This window comes from Neovison vison, chromosome 6 (assembly GCF_020171115.1).
Source record: "Neovison vison isolate M4711 chromosome 6, ASM_NN_V1, whole genome shotgun sequence".
In the NCBI taxonomy this organism is placed as follows: domain Eukaryota; kingdom Metazoa; phylum Chordata; class Mammalia; order Carnivora; family Mustelidae; genus Neogale; species Neogale vison.
This window is the reverse complement of record NC_058096.1, coordinates 152,870,780-152,889,183: the sequence shown is the minus strand read 5'-3', so window position 1 is coordinate 152,889,183 and position 18,404 is coordinate 152,870,780. Positions and strand designations below refer to the sequence as shown.

General features: G+C 36.9%; 1 protein-coding gene across 8 annotated transcripts in view; it reads right to left on the bottom strand.

Annotated features, from left to right (window-relative positions):
- The window catches only part of RBMS3 (RNA binding motif single stranded interacting protein 3), a 582,541-nt gene that overhangs the window by 14,122 nt on the left and 550,015 nt on the right, over positions 1-18,404 (bottom strand). For 4 of the 8 annotated variants that reach the window (XM_044252609.1, XM_044252605.1, XM_044252607.1 and 1 more), the window contains 2 exons: positions 3,249-3,329; positions 119-246 (listed from right to left, as the gene is read on the bottom strand). In XM_044252609.1, coding sequence (XP_044108544.1) covers positions 119-246; positions 3,249-3,329 — 209 coding nt within the window. Of the gene's footprint in view, positions 1-114; positions 247-3,248; positions 3,330-18,404 lie in introns of those variants that run through there. The other 4 variants (XM_044252613.1, XM_044252610.1, XM_044252611.1 and 1 more) reach the window with 1 other exon arrangement.

The following is an 18,404-nucleotide window of genomic DNA, read 5'->3' as shown; positions in this document are numbered from 1 at the left end:
CGCTTGTCACTAAGTTTGGGATGGTCCGTACTGCAGCAAAAGCTAACAGCTACACATGAGAGAATGGTGCTGGGATGGTCGATCTTAAGCAGAAGAGCTCAGCGTAGCCCGAACTTACTTAGACTGTTGGTAAGAATATGCAGGTGCATGTTCGCTGGATGTGTCCACTGCTATCTGTTGTTGCTGACCACTGGTGTCCTGGGATGAAGGTGCCACTGTCTGGGGAGAGGTATCAGCAACAACACCCTAAGGAGGCAAATAAGAACACAAAAGCCTTACTTGCTTTAGCAAAGGGCCTTCTTCCAGATAGACGACAGGGAATACCTCTGTTCTGTTTGGCTTGAGTAGAGCTGCACTCAGTCAAATGAAGCTACAGGAAGTACCCAAGGCAAAACCACAGAGTGCATTTGGATAAAGGCTGAGGAATTCCCTTTCGTGTGTCACCAAGAGGCCTTGCTCGCAGAAACCTCTACCACAGTTGAATGGTCAGAAAATCATTTTCACCAAACTTAGAACTCCTAAACCATGGTTGCATATAGCCACACTAAATAATAATTTATTAATCAAAAGCTCATGCAGGATTCCTATAAAAACTTGTATATTCAAACATTTCCCCGGGGTAGTGTACCATGTCATGTCGCTGACATGGCAAAACAATGGCTCTGACCTAAATAGGAAAGGAAAGGAAAGGAAAGGAAAGGAAAGGAAAGAAAAGGAAAGGAAAGGAAAGAAAGGAAAGGAAAAACAAAGCAAGACAAGGCAAAACAAGACAAGGCAAGACAAGAATACATAAAAGTTTGGAATTCGTTTAAAAGAATACTATTAGGTAGGTTTTCCATTCAGCAATTTGCTTTGTCTTGTTTTCTACAACATGAACTAGAATTCATTTCAAGGTTTCAGAAAACAAACATCCTTAATCCCGATTTGCTACTTCCCCCACCCTCTAGTTTCTCACAGATGCCAACAAGGATGCCAACAAGGAGTTGATCATCATTAGGGAGAGATGTTTGTTTCGAGAAAAGCACACATGGTTTAAGATGGCAGGTGGGAGGGCATCTCTCTAAATACATTCTCTTGGTTTTATTCATAGTCTTGGACACCTACAGTGATGTCAGCTTTCAAACCTTCTTGGTCAACTCTCTGTCCCTAACTAAACGTTCCTTAAATTGTTCCTTAGAATCCAAAAATTCTCTTTTTCCCCCTAATATACAATTAGTATTGTGCATTTTTCTGAATGTCCCACCAGCATTTATTTGTGTGGATATTGGTAAGTTTTCAATGAGTGTTTTATAGGAAAAATATATTGGTGCTTTTTCTATAATTCAAAGCAATTTATCAAAGTGTACCTCCATTTTTCTTAGTGAAAGACTTCTTCTTCTTCTCCTTTTCTTTCTTTCTTTCTTTCTTTCTTTCTTTCTTTCTATTTTCTTTTCTTTCTTTTTTTTTTTTTTATTATGCCCAGTGTGGGACTAGAACTCATGACCCTGAGATCAAGAGTTGCATGTTCCACCTATTGAGCCAGCCAGGTTCCCTGACTTGAAAGATTTCTTTTTAACTATAGACATCTTTTTAAACTATATTTAGACTGTTTCTAATAAGTCACATTGTTAAATGTGTCCCATTACTTTATGGTCATTAGAACACTCAAATTCTGTAGATAAGCACATCCATATGTCAGTGTAGACAAAGAAAAATGCAAATACGTTGTAGAGATCTATGCTTAACATGCCTAGAATGTCTAGATTCTGATGATCTAGATGATTTTTGATGGTCAAATATATCATCAAACAACAAACAAAACCAAAGAAAGCCCACATGTATTTTAATCAGGTAGTCTTGAAATCCTGAAAAGCCAATTAAAACTTGATCAGTACTGACTCATTCTTTGGGGCCCACAGGTCCAGAGCACATAAAAGATTTAAAACTGGACCTCTTTGGTTTCCTAAATTACATGATGATGTCCTCTTAAACTTCTGTGTTTCCCAAACCTTGGTACTGGCCAACATTTGGCATACACCAAAACAAACATTGTGTAAGATCGAATTTATTCTGTGAAGATTTCCCCAATCTCTATAGTTGTAGAGACTGAGCAAGTCATGGTAGACCTCCCTGTGGAGGGGTGACAGCACTCAAGTTGCTGGCCAACTCATGGAGTAGGAATAGCATGGCCTTCAGAGGCATCCCTGCTGATGGGAAGAAATGCACTGTGATCATAACAGCAAATGTCATCAGGAGAAGGGGAAGTGTGGGAAGAGACCATAATGGCTAGGACTACACAGAAATACACACGTCTAAGTGTTTTACCACTATCTACATAGCTCTATGCGCCTTTCTTTCCTATGTAGCTTGCTGGCTCTGTCCAGTAAAATAATTTTTACTGGAGATGGATTCAGCCCAATGGAAAGAGAGAAGGAAAGGGACAAAGCTTCCATTAAAGATAAGATGATTTCATCATTGAGGTAACCACAGCAAAGAGGGTGCAACTTTTTTTTTTTTTTAATTTATAGGAAGCCACAAACTTGCCAAGTTTCATTCACTAAAGCAGTGGTTATTAATCCTTGATACATATTAGAATCCCCTAGGTTTTTTTGTTTGTTTGTTTGTTTGTTTTTTCTTTTTCACCTGAGATGTTTTAAAAATCCTGATGTCCAGTCAATACCCCAGACAAATAAATCAGAATCTGGGGAGAGGACCCAGGCATAAATATTTTTTAAAGCTCTCTAAATAATTGCAGAAAATAATATACAGAGATGTTTGAGAACCAGTGCACTAATGTGAAGATAGATTCCCAAGGGATCTTGTTAAAATGCAAATTGTGATTCAGTAGGTCTGGGTAGTGTCTCAGACTTTGCATTTCTAACAAGCTTCCCACTGATGCTGATGATGACCCTGGTCCAGGGACACTCTCTTGAGTAACAAGGCACTAGCAAACTCATTCAAATAGTTGCAAACTCTTTTTCCTGCCCTACTTATGAGTTATTTGTAGTTAACATTTGATGGGGTAGTGATTTGGTCTCCGATCTTTATAAAAAGATACTCCCCTCTTACCTTTATAGCATATTGATTTATTTCATGTGCAATGCACAACATAGGCATGTTGGTGTACTTTCATACAGTGAACTTGAAATGTCAAATTTTAGAGCAACCCCAAGACCACAAATAAGGATAGCCTGGTTATGGGGGACCACGGTGCATGAGGCTGAGATCTGTCATCCCTACCTCTTTCTATAAGACAAAGACCGACTTACTTCAATAGAAACAGCTGTCGGAGGCACAGGCGTGTACTGGGGAATGTAGGTCCCTTGCATAGGAGCGGCAGCAGTCATATACTAGAGAGAATCAAAGAAAAATGCAGGTGAACTTGAGATTGCAACTGGCGAGAAAAGTAGATATCCTATGAAACTGTTTTAGATGTGTAGCCCACAGCCAGTGATTATCACACATCATTTTGATCAACGATGAGGCAGTTCCTATTCAGTAGGAATGACTTGTGCTTACTGATTCAGCATGAACAGCAGCCCACCTCCATGGTATCCCCCTTCCCTCACTTTGTCTTTGTAACCATTCTATCTTAGTTCCCAACATGGCAGTTTCACGTCTAAAACATACATTCCATAAGGACAGGGATGATATCTGTTTTGTTTTTTTTTAAATTCTCATTTTATTGCTAGCATGTATCACACAGTAGGCTCTCAACGAATCATTTGTTGAATGAATGAATCATCAGATTGTTAGCAATCATTTTTTTTTCTAACTTAAAAGAGAAATAGAGGAATAATGCAAGAGATATGCATATAGCAATATTCAGAATTGGCACATGTTCTCATTTTGTCATTTTCCTATCACTTTTTTAAGTGCAAAAGAAATAGTGTTACAGATAATAACAATAATGACAAAGTCTCCTTTGAGCCCTTCCCCCCTTCCATATTCACGTCACTGGCAGTATTTTCTTTTCAACTCCTTTAGTTCTCCAAATGTTCTTCATCTGAATGGACAATGAAACAGTCAAACCATTTTCACTAAGTTGCAGTCTTCAGTAAACCATGTGTTGGAAATAAGCTGCATTTTTCCATTGCAGAAAGGGAGCCCCAGGAAAATTACTTGCTCACCCACAAAACCCAAATTCCATATTCCCATGTCTAATGCATATCTCCCCTGCAAATTCAACATTCTACTCTTTAAGAATAGAATTTTCTATATGGAATCAGCTGTATTCCCAAGCTTCTGAACTTGACTAACATCATGAAAACATCAGAACCAGCATCATTGACTGAAGACAAGTTCTCTCCATTCACGAAGGTTGAAGACCTGATTTTGACAGAAAACCTCTGCTAATTTATTCTTCTAAATTTTCTGAGTTCAAATATAACTGCCACACATCAATATGCAAAACCTAAATTACTATGTCTTGTGTACCTTTGTACTTTCAGTGTGCAGGCGACGTAATGGTTCTCAATCAAGGGGAATACCTGAATGGAGATGAGCTCCTCAGTTGTTGGTGGTGGGGTTCAGTATTCATGGAGAATGAGAGCAATTAAGCAACTCTGGGATAAATGTATCTCCATCCTAAACCAAAAACTGTCTTACTGTATCTACTTGCTAAAAATAGAGGCAGGCTTAATGAAACAACCCTAAATCCAACAAACCTAACTGTTGTCTATAATCCACATATAGGAACTAATAAGTGGGTGTGACGAATGACAACTCAGTTCAGTTCCTATCTATATAAAAACAACCTTGTCACTTGGACGGAGAGCAACTATTTGAATGGCCTGGAGATGTTTACATCAGTTTACACTAAAAAATCACCAGAGATTTCTATGCCCTAGCCCCTGTGCTCTAACAGCAGTCATCAATTTTCTATTGAAATTGTCCAGACTGTCATCTCCTTAAAGGCAGAGGCCAAACTTTTCATGTCTCTGTATCTTCCAAAACACCATGCCATGCCTGATACTCAGTAAATAATTGTTCAATGGCTGAAGAGAAAGTTACAAGAAGAAAGCCTTCCATTTCCAGTTACAAATCTTGCATGCACTTAGCTGTTAATAATTCTGAGCTCACTGCAGATATTAATTTTACCACCCCCACAGTTTGTTTGCATAACCTTTTAACATATACTCTGCCAACTCTTCTCATTATTAACCTTTTGTCTTTAAGCAGACATAGGTACTCAGTTATCTGATTACTATCAGTTTTTTCAAATGAGTACAAAACACAGAGCCATCTTTTGGGAAAGAGTATTCCACATCTAGAGCTCAATGGCAGCTGTCTGCCTTGCTAACAAAACCACACTATTTTGGGGATAACAGTCTATTGGCCATTTCAGATAAGTGGTTCTCTTATATTATACAGTTTATTAAAAATCCTTTAACTGAGCATTCTTTATAATATATTATTTTTGAATGGTAGCTCAGCTGGGAAAGGAGCTGTGTTCTAGTTCATTATGGCAAATGCTGCAGAATGTATCTTCTTTTGTGATATTGATATACAATAAAAACTGAGAAATCAAGTTTTACAGTAGCTTATTTAAAGATGATTAAACCAGACTAACTTACTTCCTTCTTCCTTTCCTTCTTTCCTTTCTTCCTTCCTTCTTTCATTCCTTCCTTCCTTTTGGTAGTATCTACTAATTTTGCTTAGAAATATATGCTAGGGGTGGGAGAGTGAGTGTCTGGGTAATGGACATTGAGGAGGGTATATGCTGTGGTGAGCACTGGGTGTCATGTAAGACTATGAATCACTGAGCTGTGACTCATAATAATATGTTATATGTTAATTAAAAAGAAAGAACTAGTGCTCTAAGGAACATAAGTTGGAAAATGCTTCTCTAATTGAATTTCAAAAGTCTTAGTAGATTTGTAACAAGGGAGAATATATTTTTGCCAACCATGAATTTATGTAAGCCCAGAGCTGATTCTATTGGGGCTCATGTTCTACCTTCTTGTCATGGTTTTCCAAGATTTATAATATACAAGTAAAAGAATACCTCATTGATTTGGGTATTTTCTATTCCCAAGTTAGTAATTCCAAACTTTGCAACTGGGTCTAATAAGTGAGCGTGTATCCTTTGCATGAGAATATGATACCACTGGCACTTACCTATAGGACACTACTTTGATTTGTCCCAGCTCCCCTGTCTGCATTCCTCAGGAGCCATTTCTGTGAACTATGAGTAGGGGCTGGCCTGCGTCATGCAGAGAAACACTCATTCTAGTTCACTAGTTCACCAACCTCACTGTTAGGCCACACTTGCCAAATCAGACTGCTCAGGCAGTGTAGTTAATGAAAGGCATTTTATGTGATTCTTAGCTAAGCTTCTTCAAATAACTTTGAGTTAATTCAAAATCTCATCTGTATTTTGTCCAGTAGACCAGAATCAGTATTTTTCACAAGTCCCATGACATTCAGGGAAATTGTCAACATGGCCCAAACTGAACTGCTTCTGGCACAAATCCATACTCCTCTTTAGAACAAAGCTGTGAGCTAGGAAGGGTGGCTCACCCCTTTTGCAGACCGAGATAAGATCCCATGTAATAGGAATAAACTTCAGTTCTTCTGACCCATGACTGAGGACACTTTTCAGTCTACTTCTTTATCTTTGAAATTAAGTAAATAAGGTCTTAGGACATTCTTTTTGATTGTTCCCATCTAATATAGATGTCAAGTTGGTTTGTTGTTATTGTCAATGGGCTGGAAAAACTGGAGATCCAATTAAGAAACATGGAATGATATGCCTTTGGTTAATATTTTTATTGTCATTTCATTTCCATAGATTTTCTATTTACTTTGTGCTCACAATACCTAAATTTCTTCCAGGAGGACTACCCTATATGCGTCACTTATTTTACAAAGTAACTTATTCTTCTGCTATTCCTTTGAACAGAACCAAGAGAGATTTTATAGTATAAATGACATCAGCTCAGTTCAGTGTGTTGTATCTTTTAATGAAAAAAAATCTTTTTTTTCCCCCCTGCCTTACAGAAAAGACAATAGACAGAGCTTGAGAACATTGAAAATTAAGAATAGGCTTATTTTAAACAAGTCAATACTGTGGAGCTTTCTTCCCTGTAAGACTATTATTTCTGGATAAACTTTTGCAATAAAACTCTGCAGGAGTAGACATATATATTGTAGGGTGAAGCCTCAAGAAGTGACAGCTTTGTAAAATTCAGAGCAAATGCTTACAGGAAATGGCTCCAGCTATGTGTAAGATCAACTCCCAGCTTTAGGTAATTGGTGACAAATAACTCTGAACTTTCTTGGCAAGCACAGTTTGATTTCCTTAAGAGCACAGATAAACTACAGTCAGACTTAATAATCCAGGCTGCACAAACATTGTTTAGATCTGGATGCCTCAGAGACTCCTTTTATTTTATCCACCTAACAAATGACAAAAGACTAAGAGAATGCCTTGCAATATAAGAAATCTTTCCTTTTGTTTTGGTAAATTCCTATAGATTACTTATTAAAACCATACCAAGAACGGATATATATCCTTTAAGCTAATTTCTTTTATTGATATGTCTCAAAGGCTAGAAAATATCTGCCACCATTCTTTCATGAATACAAATTATTTTGCATTTTTTTTGATACCATGGCTGATGAGAACCACATTGCAATGAGATGAAATGGATAAAAGAAGTATGTCCATATGATATTTCCTTGTTGGTAGCAACCCAGGGTTTAGGCACAAGTAGAGAAATTTTATGGTTTTGGTAAACAGCTTGATTATTTTTACATATTCTAAAAGCACTGGACTTCCACATGTAAGTTTGAAGGAGACCTGAATAGCCATTTTCAAACCCACAGAATAAATTCCAGACTCCATCACTTGTTCCAAGAAGTCTAGACGCTGCATCACCAAGATAGTTACACAGAGAGGGAAAAAAAATGGTGAAATTGGAGAGGAATTGTGTTTTTGCCTACTTAAGTCAGGACAAACTGTTTCTGTTACTGTGGAATCATTGATTATTTCCGAGGAAACAAAACTCCACATTTTTATTTTGGATTTACTTTCTCTTCCCCCACCAAAGCAAAACAAATATGTTTTATATATTTCCTGTGAAGAAGTTTTCATTTAATAATTTGTAGAGCAAGGAATTTCCTCCACTTGAATTTTTGAAATTTCTTCAAATAATTTATCAAATGAGCTCATTTGGAGTTGTCACTGAACTGCTTAGCTTTTAAATTGGTGCTTCTAGTCCTTGCTATAAAATTCTTCAAGCTGATTAAGAAATTCCAGAAAGAGGACTTGTCCAGGTACTATCAAACCTAGAAAGTCAGCATAGTTGGCAAAAATATATTCTTGCTTGTTACAAATCTACTAAGACTTTTGAGAAAGCCAATAAGGATACAGGAGAGTTGCAAAAAGGTACCTCAGAAAGGAATTTGAACAGAAGAAACCAGGATCATGGAAGATGATACCAACAGAATGCAGTGTGAATTACCTTCAAGGTCATCCACTGTGAAGATTCTTCTAAAAAGGAAGCTTAAGGGTAGAGGGAACAGCTTGGGTTGGGTGAGTGGCTGAGGGAGAGGCATGGTGTTACCTCAGGTAGAGGTACTTTGTGGTGTTTGGTTGGAAAAATTGTCATCTCAGAGCTGGGGAGCAATACCTGGACCCAGGATGGCAAGCTGGTGACATTTCACATGCTTGCTTTGACTAAGCAGTAATAGCTGCCTGGAATGAAATTCTAAGGTCTCTAAGTCTCCTTGCCACTCAACGAATGACAGACCATGCACTGAGGAGGAAAGCCGGAGAGATTCTCCTTGAAAGGAAAGAGTGTCCACTAGGTCCTGATATGGGCCCTCATGGCACATTCTTCCTATATATTCTACTTCTGCCAATAAAATGTGGGAGAATGAAGTGGATCCTCATCCAGAATAATAGCAATGAATGTTTTCATGATGTTTTGTGCTAGTATTAATTTATAAAGTAGGTACTAACAGAAATAACAAAGTAGATAGCTGTGGAAAATGAAATAATTATCCCTGAAGAGTGGGTGGCGGTGAACACAGATAGCAGCATATACTTCACTTACTAGGAGTGAAAACACTCATGGAGGAAAGATGGCCGATGGATGGCTTCATAAAAATGGAAGCCCAGAATTCTTAGGAGTATGTAATCTATATTATTCACCCAATTCCATAGGAGAGTACTAAACATAATCCCCGGAGAGGTGTGCATTAAATTATTAAACCAAAAATACACATTGTCAACATCGTATTCTGGGGTGGTGCCATTTTTTGGCAACACATAGCAAAGAGAGTAACAAGGAAGAGTCTTGGAAGTAGTTCTCAGCTTGGAAATTTATGAAATCTCACCCTCTGAGCAACAGGGAGAAGTAGTCATTCCCATATAATCACTGGTTGGGTTAAGGAGGCCTTCAACTTTGTGGAGATAGAAATGTTCATGAATATATTGGAAAAATCCAAAGTCTGACAGGTTCGAGCTTTTGTGGTAGTAATAAAAATAAGATACAATCCTATGGAAATGTAGCTGATTGAGAAACGTGTCTAAAATTTGAACTTCAAACGACTCTATATAGGCATCACAAATTCCCTCCACTCTCTCAATTAAAAAAAAAATATTTGCTTTATTTGTTGATTGAATGACTGATGGATTTAAAAAACAATTACTAGAATTAATAAGGGAGTTTAGCAAGGCTACTGGATATAAGTTAATAAAAAAACCTATTTCTATATATCAGCAGCAGATAATTAAAAATTAAATTTAAAATGTTACTATATTGATAGCATCCAGAAAATCAAATACCTAGAAATAAGTTTGAGAAAAGTCATGAAAACTTCTATGCTGAAAATTAGAAAACAGATGACAGGAATTAAATAAGACCTAAATAAATGAGGAGATATATCATATGCATGGATTAGAAGATTCAATACTGTTAAAATGTTAATTCTTCTGAAAACAATCGATAAATTTAACGTAATTCCAGTTGAGATCCAAGCACATCTCCTGGTAGAAGCAACAAACTCACTTTAAAACTTATATGGAGAGGCAAAAGACACAGAATACCCAAGAAAATTTGGGGGGAAAAAAGTTGAAGGATGCATACTACTTGATATCAAGATTTACTAAAAAGTCTGGCAATTAAGATATCATGGTATTGTTGCAAGGAGAGAAAGGCTGTCACCATAATTCAATGTAGGCAAGAATGATCTTTTTAATAAATGATACTGAATTGACTGCATATCTCTCTACAGGAAAAATGATCCCTGATCCTTACCACATACTATATATAATATTAATTTGAGATAGGTTATAGGTTAAGCATGAAAGGTATTTTAATATAGTTTTCTAAAGAAAATAAGAGAAAGCCTTCATGAAATTGAGAAAAACAAAAATTTCTTAAACATGACTAAAAAAGAGCTAATAATTAAAGAAAATATTGGTAGTTGGGCTTCATTAGAACTAAGAACTGCTAATTACCAGAAAACAAAGAAAAGATATTTACAGTATGTATATCTGACAAAGCTTATACATAGAATAAATATTTAAAAAAGAAATAAAAAAAAGAAAGATCCACAATCAGTAGGAAGACTGAACACCAAATTTTTAAAAATGAGTTTGGATGAACAATTAATACACACAATAACTCACATGAATCTTCAGGAAATTATGGTGAGCAAGAAACAAGAATTCTAAAAGATCATACAGTGTGATTCCATGTATATAACATTTTTTATATGATAAAATTTTAGAAATGGAGAACAAATTCATGGTTGCCAAAGATTAGACACAGGGGCAGGGGACCAATAGGGAGGCATAGAGGTATAAAAGTGCAACAGAAGGATTCTTACAATACTGAAACTGTTTAATATCTTAACTGTGGTGGTAGCTAAAAAAGTTACATAGGTAAAAACTGTATAGCAAATACACACACATAAATGAGTGTATAATACCCTGTAGTTTTGTAAAATAATATGATTGGGGGAAATTGAGGCAATTGTACAAGGGATCTCTCTATATATGATTTCTTAGAACTGCATATGAATCTATAAAATCTCAATAAAAATTTCAATTAACAAACAAAACAACAAAAATCATGTATATATAATCATTCAGACACTTCAGGAAAAGAGAATATTTAAATTCCAAATGGTCAGTATGCATATGAATCCATAACCTCAGTCACTAGTCATCAAGAAAGTACAAGTTAAAAATATTACGATATAACACTATACTCCAACCAGCAGGGCAAAAATGAAAAAGGCTGACAACACTAAGTGTTGGAGAGAATGTGGATAACTGGAACAGTCATACACTGTTAGCAGGAGTATAGATCGGTACATCCACTCTGTAAAACTGTCTGGTAGAATATTTACAGAATCCATGAATAAGCAATACCACTCCTAGGTATGTGCACAATAGAAATTCTTTCAAATGTACACCAAGAGATATGTGTCAGATATTTAGAGTGGCATTATTTATAATGGCTCCAAGCTAGAAATAACCTAAACATCCCTCAGCAGTAGAATTAATAATTTATAATATATTTATGTTATATGATATAAACAATGAAAAAAAAGAATCCTTGCTCTACAAATATGGATAAATTTCTTAGATACAATGTTGATTTTTTTAAAAGGCCAACATAAAAATGCTTTAAACTGTGTGATTCTATTTACAATTTATAATTCTTCAAAAACAATCAAAAGAGGCTTCTGTAATAATAGGAACTTTTATATCAAGATCTAGGTGGTAGATACACAAGTATCCACCACTTCACATTTTCTAAAACTTATTGAGCTGCAAACTTATGAATTGTGTATTCTTCTGTACATACTTAATGTTCTATAAAGGAGTTAACAGTAAAGAAAAAAGGACCAACAGAGAAAAGGAAAGGCTGACCTTAGGGGAGAGCAGGGCCAACTTACCCATTTAAACAGGGTAGATTGAGTGAGTTCAGAACAAGCTTGGAAGATTTGTAAGATACCTAAGTTCTTTTGTCATTGTTGCTATTTCTTGAGGCAAGATGTGAGGTGCAAGTGAGAGGTGGTAGGTTTGGGAGAAGGTTATGACATGGTTGTCTTGGAGAGTGGGAGTGAATGGACCAGGGATATGCAGTAAGATTTCTGGGCAGTGCTGAGAGCCCATGTAAGTTGTGTGCTCTTAAAATTACTGTGAAACTCAGCAGCATTGGTGGCATGCTTTACTCTTGCCACATTCAGCTGTTCAAAAGAATGGAGCAGACCGAGAATTGGATGCAAGCAGGATCAAAGTTTCACCAGGAGGAGAAGTGAGCAGGGAAGGTAAGAACACACGAAAGGAAGTGATTGCTGTGTACTTGTCTAAGATCTAAACTAGGCATGGATGTGAGCAAATGAAGGAGAAAATGGATACTGATAAAGTGGCAGGCAATAAGCAGGTAGGCAGGCTTAATGGTGTCAAGGAATGATTGCAATAAGGGTTGTTAAAGTGTTTGTAGAAGGAAGGAGGTGCTGGTCAGAGAATGGCCAGTTTGAAACTGAGTTATTTTCAAAATTGAATTTTAGAGTTGGTGCAGTGAATGCTAATAACACATTCTAGGATAGGGTAGAAAAAAGATCAGCAGAAGGGAAGAACTCGGAAAATGAGAGCCCAACGTGCTCTATTACGAAATTCCAGGGATAGATATATATTCTTAATTCACTTATTAGCAACATACAATACAACTATACTGAAGCCCTTTTATGTACTAGGTTTTAAGTGAGCATATATGATAGTGTTGAAACATAGATTGGGCAAGGATATGACAGAACCTAGGAGAAACAGAGTTTGCTACTAAGCCACTGGGTGTTCTGGAAGTTTATTCTTACTTTCTTATGTTAGGTATATGAACCTATTTAATTTTAGGTATTGTTCACTGCTGCCAAACTTACATTCACTGAAGTACCTGGGAACAGAAAGGGCAAATGAAATCTTTACGAGTTGAACTTCTGTACCGTTACTATTTTTCTTCTGTTAGACTTTCCATTTTGCAGTTGAATTTCCGGTTTTTGCTTTCCTTGTTGATTAACATTCTCTACTGTTCTTGCAAATTAGTATGATTTATTGATGGTAAAGAATTAAAAGTCTCTGTGAAGTCATGGCCTTTTCAAATGAGAGTGTCTACTGAGGTCAAATCATTTATTTAAATCAATCTCTAAATTTGAAAGTATCAAGACGAAATCACTTAACAATGATCTGACTGATCTATCATCTAGACGGTTCTTTCATAAACTTAAAGCAACACACAACCCAACAACTAATGTCCTCAGCTTCTTCAGACTCATTTAATCTTTTCTCAAGGAAACCAGGTTTTAAATTTCTAAAATACTTATTTATTTATTTATTTTTTAAATTTTGGAAATGAAAGAACTGAAGGACTTTGTCAAAAAGATAGATAAGTGAACTAAGAAGTCCTCAGTGGAAACTCTGTTGTTTTCTGTTTAAGTCTGTGACTAAAGCATTAATTTGAGCTAAGTAAAGACACTTTAGTTGAAGGAAGGGAACTGATCCAGGGTGCCACACACCCTGTAAATTCCATTTGCACGCAAAACATTTCCTTTCAACCATCTCAGGCCCACACATTGTGAATGCCAGTCATCCCAGTAGACTGGAGTACACACAACAAGAGGAAATGTTGAGGGTACCCCACAATATCCTTTGAAAGAATCCAGTCTCTACAAGAGTCAACAAACATGTTCTATTTTGATGGGTTTGTTTTTCAGCAAAGAGAGCTTCAGAGAAAAAGCTTGACCTATTCGACTTGTTAAAATATTCATATTAGAGATTGATCCATATGGATGGGGAGCAAATGAAGGAAAACAGGGAGGAAGTGGAAAGAAAGGAAAAGATGGATCAACATTCTAAATAAGGAGGAAAGAAGGGAAATCAACAAGGAATTGGGATTAAAGCTACTTGAGAAAAATACATCTAGGGACTGTTCATATTTAGGAAAAAACCCCAAAGATTTACATGACAATGATCTACCTCTATAAGCATATTTAACTTTGGTAATACAAAAACATAATGGAGGAGTTTCTGCCCAGCTATAGATGTTTTCTTTTCCTTCCTATTTTTTTTTTTAAGGTTTTATTTATTTATTTGACAGAGAGAGACACAGAGAGAGAGCAAACACAAGCAGGGAGAGTGGGAGAGGGAGAAGCAGGCTGCGCACGGAGCAGGGAGCCCAATGCCGGGCTCAATCCCAGGACCCTGGGATCATGACCTGAGCCGAAGGCAGACACTTAACAACTGAGCCACCCAAGTGCCCTTACATATGTTTTCTTTCCTCCAAGGATACGAAGCATTCAAAGCCAAGAGCCGTGTACAAAAAGATAGAAGGACTGGAGGGAAATAGACCTTCTGGTGCCAGAGTCCAGATTCTACTCCTTGCCACAAGAATTGGAGAACAGTTTGTTTGATGACATCTGTCAAGCAGCAGAGAGATGAAAAATGTTATCTTGTAGTACATTTCAACCTACTTGCACTGAGTTCTTAGAATCATTGTGACCTATAACATTTCACTTATCCTTGGCTTTACCCAAATCTGCCTGCTCACAGCGATGAGTCCTACTTTCATAGCTTCCTTCCTCTGTGCCTTTTGTTTTCCACTGTGTTCTAGTCTCCTTCTATCCACTCACGACACCTATCCTAATCCTGTTTCTCAAACTGAATCCAGATGCTAAATTCCTATATGAAGCCTCTTTCCATCCCTAATTTGGAAGTGATCATTCTTTCCTCTGACGTCTGAGTGCTCTTTGTCTGTACTTCTACTACAGATCTTTGCCCTAAAACCCTGAAAACTCCTAAGGCACTATGTCTGATTCATTATGGTTGACACCTAATATGCAATTATCGAATGAATAAATGAATGACTGTAAAAATGGATGAATAATTCAGCACTCTGGGTAAAAACCTCAAGCTGTAAAACCCACAGGAACTATATGGTTGTTCAGGGAAGAGCACAGAAATCCTAATCTTTTGTTTTTATCTTGATGCCTGTGATGCTTCCTTTATGTGTCCACTTGACTGGGCTAAAGGATGCCCGGATAGCTGGGAAAGCTGCATTTCTGAGTGTGTCTATGAAGACTTTCCCCAGAAAACCTTAACATTTGAATTGGTAGTCTAAGTAAGGAAGATCACCTTCACCAATATAGGTGGGCATCAATTAATTCCCTAAGGGCTTGAATAGATTAAAAAAAAGTAGAGGAAGGGCAAATGTTCTCATACTTTTCTGAGTTGGGACATCTATTCTTCTGCCCTCAGATACGGGAGCTCTTGCTTCTATGGCTTTTCAACTCAGGGATTTATACCAGTGGTCTCCTGGTTCTCAGGTGTCAGACTAGGAGTTTAAGCCATTTGCTCCCTCATTCAGATTTGGACTGAATTATACCAGCTTTCCTGGTTTTTCAGCTTCAGATCACAGCTGTGATACTTCTTGGCCTCTAAAGGCATGTAAGCCAATTCCTATCATAAATTACCCTTTATTTATTTATTTCTCCATGTATCCTATCCATCTATCTATCATCTATCTGCCTATCTATCTATCTATCTACCTACCTATCTTTCTATTTATCTCTTACTAGTTCTGTTTCTGTACAGAACCCTAATACAATGCCTATGCCATAAATGAATTAGTAGACAAAATGTGCTTATAGTGTGTCTTCAAGTTTGGCATTTCTTTGGAAGCACATTTTAGCATGAAAGAAAGCTAAGGAAAATTATTATAAAGGGTAGAGGTGAGACTTCCCTAAGACACACCAGAGAAAAGGCCAGATTCACTCAGGAATCCAAACTGCAAGGATGGCTTCAAGCCTGCATGAAAACATCTCTACCTGCATTAAGTGAGAATTTGGCATATGAATAAAAAAAACATTCAATTTTCCAGGGAGAACACTAGAAACTCAGGGGGAGTAAGGTCAGCATGCTTGCAAACAGAATGGCAGATGAGTGAAATCTTTTCATTGGAATAAGTTGAAAGGTAAATATTTGGAATTGTTTCATTGGAGCATTAGGGAGAGAGAGATGACCCAGGATAAAGGGAAAAAATTTCAAGTCCCATCATTATCATTAATGGTGGTAGTGAGGGTGCTGGCAAGAGAACAGGTGAAGTGATAAACAATGTTTCTTGTCTGGACAGGGAAAGAAATGGAATAGGGAAAGTTGATGGATGCAGCAGAAGAGGAGAGATGTGTAAAAATGAAATGCTGATAAGCAAGTATGAAGGTTTTAAGATTTCAGAGGGGTAGCCAGTATGGTCAGGTCCATAATGTGACCTTTGATGTGGAGGGCTGGAGTTGCCTAAGGTGAAGGTCATTGGATAAACAAGGAGGTGAAGGGATGTTGACACTATGGTAATAATGAGGCAGGAGTTGGAGGGAAGAGGAGGCTAGTGACAAAAGTTCATGCTGAATGTGGGGGTTGGCAAGGAGATCAATGAATGATAGCAAAAAGAAGAGGAAAAACATAATATCCTGGGGTAGTGTCATTAAAAGAAGGAATTTGCACACCGCGTACAAGAGAAAATAGTGATGTAAAAGAGTGCTGACCCCTCCTTTCGCTCCATTGGTCACAGGAGAAAATGAAGTCTATATCCAGAAGGGTGACTGAGGAAGAATACATTTTCAAGACAACAGATTTTTGGTGAGACATGAAGAAGAAATAATTTTTTGTGAGGAGCATGAGGATGTAGAGGAATTTATCTTTATGTTTTACAAGGTGTTTTCAGAAAGACACAGAGGAAAGGATAGCATAGGAGGTTAGCGGTAAAGGGGTGATCCATTGGGCAAGCAGTATGGAGTATCATGACGATCAAGACCATATGAAGGCAGAAGCCTCAGCTGACTGAATTAGGATGGTGATTCCAGAGACCAGAGAGAGAAGCCTGTTGGCATTTGCTCACCTTCAGGTTCCAGTCAGGCCAGGTAAGACAGATGTTTTCACAGCCTGATATATGAATACCTGTAAGTCATGCTAAAACTATTACTTGTTGGATATATAATAGTCTTCCTTCTTTTTTCCCCCACTTGTTCATTACTAGAGGCCATTCACCCTAGAGAGTTGAAAGAAAGAGTATACATTTGAACTCAAGTTCAATCGAAGCCTAAGCAAATATTTCTGTACAGAACTGCACAAAATGAATAAATCTTGAAAATGCTTTTCAGAAACCACTGTTGGTATTATTCTTGACTCATAAGTCCTTCCACAATTCTTTAATAGACAAGACGAGTCACCTATACTAACTCTCTTTGTGATTGGTGTTGATCAGAAAAGCTTCTCTGAAAGAGAGCCAAACCTTACACCCATAAAATAATCTAGTAGCAAATCTGAACCACCTTTCTTCAGGTTTTGTTTCTTGGTCTTTATTTTTGCTGTTGTTATTATTTTGAGTATATTAATTATAATTTTGTTGGGGCAATATTAACACATTAATGCAGTATTTTTGGTGCTTTTTAATTTAACACATAAGAAATACCCTTATTTTATGAATGCTTTCTGTTTGTTTTACTTTTTGGCATCTAGATGTTTTACAATAAGCCGATGTGGGGGTTGATTCATAGTTTACCATATCAGTTTGAAGAGCATCTAAAAAATAAATGACTCTAATACTAGGCTTCAAATTTAGCAAATTAATGATAAATATAATGATGTTTATGGTAAATATGTATGTATTCACAAATAAAAAAGTGGAAATTTCTTTTTTTGGGACAGTTGGCGATACATGTTGCAAAAGGATTTCTCAATTTGAGCACAAGATTACATAGAGATGATTTTTTAAAAAAATATTCATTACCTATTTAACAATGGGGATGTAGAAATAAAATTCCATTTGATTTTTAAGGCAATATAAAAGAAAGTTAAAGTCTGTAGAATAACAACAACCAATAAAACCAGGAAAATATGTTTATGTTGTCTAGCATGATGGTTATGATCCATGTTTGTATCTATAAATCTCAGTTTTCTTGTAAAATAGACTCATACATTGATGCTTTAAAGGTTTCTTGGAAATAGTAATGAAATAATGCATACAAGGCTTTTAACACAGGGCTGGGTACCTATGAAGAACCTAATAGATAGGAACTGTCATTACTATTGGTTGTATTTTTGTTGGTAATACCATTATGACAAGATAAAACTTTCATTATCTTAATATTTGGGATTAGAAATCAGCTTGGGCAGGAAATGATCATTTGTTTTGTCATAGAAATTACAGTGAGACACCTGGGGTGGACATAGGGCCCTAAAGGAATGGGTGACAGACATTTAGTCTACATGAAGAGAGAGTTATGGGAGAAGCTTACATTTTTGACAAAAAGTGAGAGCCAGAGGAAACATGGTGGGGTAGTGGGAATGGGGTAGTGGTGTGGAGAGAATGATCAGAATGAGCCCTAAGATATAGAGGGGAAGAGCTGGTGAA